General features: G+C 34.8%; 1 protein-coding gene across 1 annotated transcript; it reads right to left on the reverse strand.

The window, feature by feature from the left end:
- Window positions 1-454: 454 nt before the first annotated feature.
- On the reverse strand, window positions 455-1,389 carry LOC119568669 (protein phosphatase 1 regulatory inhibitor subunit 16B-like). Its single transcript, XM_037917180.1, is given in 4 exon segments — window positions 455-595; window positions 811-1,039; window positions 1,134-1,251; window positions 1,254-1,389. Coding segments are annotated over 4 exon segments (609 nt in total). The 5' UTR covers window positions 1,375-1,389.
- Between the last annotated feature and the right edge of the window lie 360 nt (window positions 1,390-1,749).

Raw genomic sequence — 1,749 nt, forward strand, 5'->3', positions numbered from 1 at the left:
AAAATTTTTCAACTTTTACAATTGCACGCTTAATTTTAAGCATAAAACCTCCTTACAAAAATAAAAAAAGGGGCTTTCACTCTTTTTAAGAGTTGGCCAAACATAAAAAATTACCCCCTAAACCACATATAAATAAAAATCGGGGGAAGGTTTTGTGTCATCTTGTATTACTGGCCATTCACTGGTCTTAACTACTAAACCTTTTTTAATAGGGGTTAAATTTACAAATTTAACATAACTTTTAAAAGCTATTTCCAGGGGGAATAAAAACAAAAAGAAATCGGGGATCTGTCTTCTTGTGAAACATTTAATTCCATGATGCATAGAAATACATCTATCTGTTTAACAAATTCAGAAAAATATAAAATAAAAAATAAAAAAATAAATAAAATAATGCAAACTTCTGATGAATCAAGTAATGTCAAGTCCCAGATCTAGGAGCTAAAATCATACATCAAAGAGCACTTACATGTCCCCAACAAGCTGCTGCATGAAGAGGAGACCAATCATCATGGTCCCTTACTTCTGTGGGTACATTCTGACTCAGCAGGTATTCCACCACTCTGACGTAGCCATTGGCAGCCGCTATGTGAAGCTGATGAGGCAATAAAGAATCACATTAGAGCACATTTCCAAAGGACATAGATGGTGTTGAAATTATAAGTAGCTCATTGCTAGAGATACACCATATATATTACTTCTTATTAATAACAAGGGCTAATAAACATAAGAAGTAGGTATGGAAATCAAGCTTACAATATAAAAAATTATGTACTATACAACATAAAAACTTTATATATATATACTTACAGGTGTAGCGCCCTGGTGATCACGGTACATCAAGCTTTCACCCCTAGCCTTCATTTCCTTTAAATCATTTAGCATCTGAGATTCTGTAGCTGAACGAGTCTCATCAATGAGTCGCTGGGTAACACCACGTCGAGCCATCTCACTTTCTATGTAATCGAGTGTTGCATCGTCTTCACATATATCATATGGCATATTACCATCAGCATTTACAGCCAGAAGATTTGCACCCCTAGGATGAAAATAACAATTTTAGAAAAATGCAACACTGAATCAATCAATAGTGATTGCAATCATAATACATGTACAATAAAAAAATATGAAACTTACTTTGCAATGAGGAACTTGGCAAGTGAAGATGTCCACAGGTGGCTGCTGCATGGAGTGGTGTCCACTTCTCTGAGTCTTGTGCATTAACATTAGCCCCATGGTGGACAAGCAGCTCATCATTTCCTCAGAATCATCAATACAACACTGATGTAAAGCTGTTAGTCCATCCTCATTAGTGGAGTCTGGATTCACATTTGCTTCCAGCAGTGCTTGCACTGTTAAAAGATAATAAAACATCAGGGACAGTGGCCCAATGATACATCAATGATACTGGGATGAGTCCTTCAGATACATAGCCTATACAGAGTGATACTATTCTTTTTTTTCTGAAAAAATGAGAGTACACACATTTAAGGACACACATTCAATTATTAGTTGCATCAAGAAATATCTATTTTCTAACTCTTTACTATTTTCTAATCATTCTTATTATCATTACTAGTACAGCACACTTTCATGCCATGTTATCCCATCTCTCAGACAGATTAATAGGTATGCAAATGATATTTTTTAATGAAGAAAAATAAAATCTAAAGCAAATTCTGATAAGTTTGCCAAACACCAGCTTATCAACAGAACAGAAGCCAAGGGAATAATACTACAAATTTCAAG

Source organism: Penaeus monodon, unplaced genomic scaffold, assembly GCF_015228065.2.
Source record: "Penaeus monodon isolate SGIC_2016 unplaced genomic scaffold, NSTDA_Pmon_1 PmonScaffold_1047, whole genome shotgun sequence".
Taxonomy (NCBI): Eukaryota; Metazoa; Arthropoda; class Malacostraca; order Decapoda; family Penaeidae; genus Penaeus; species Penaeus monodon.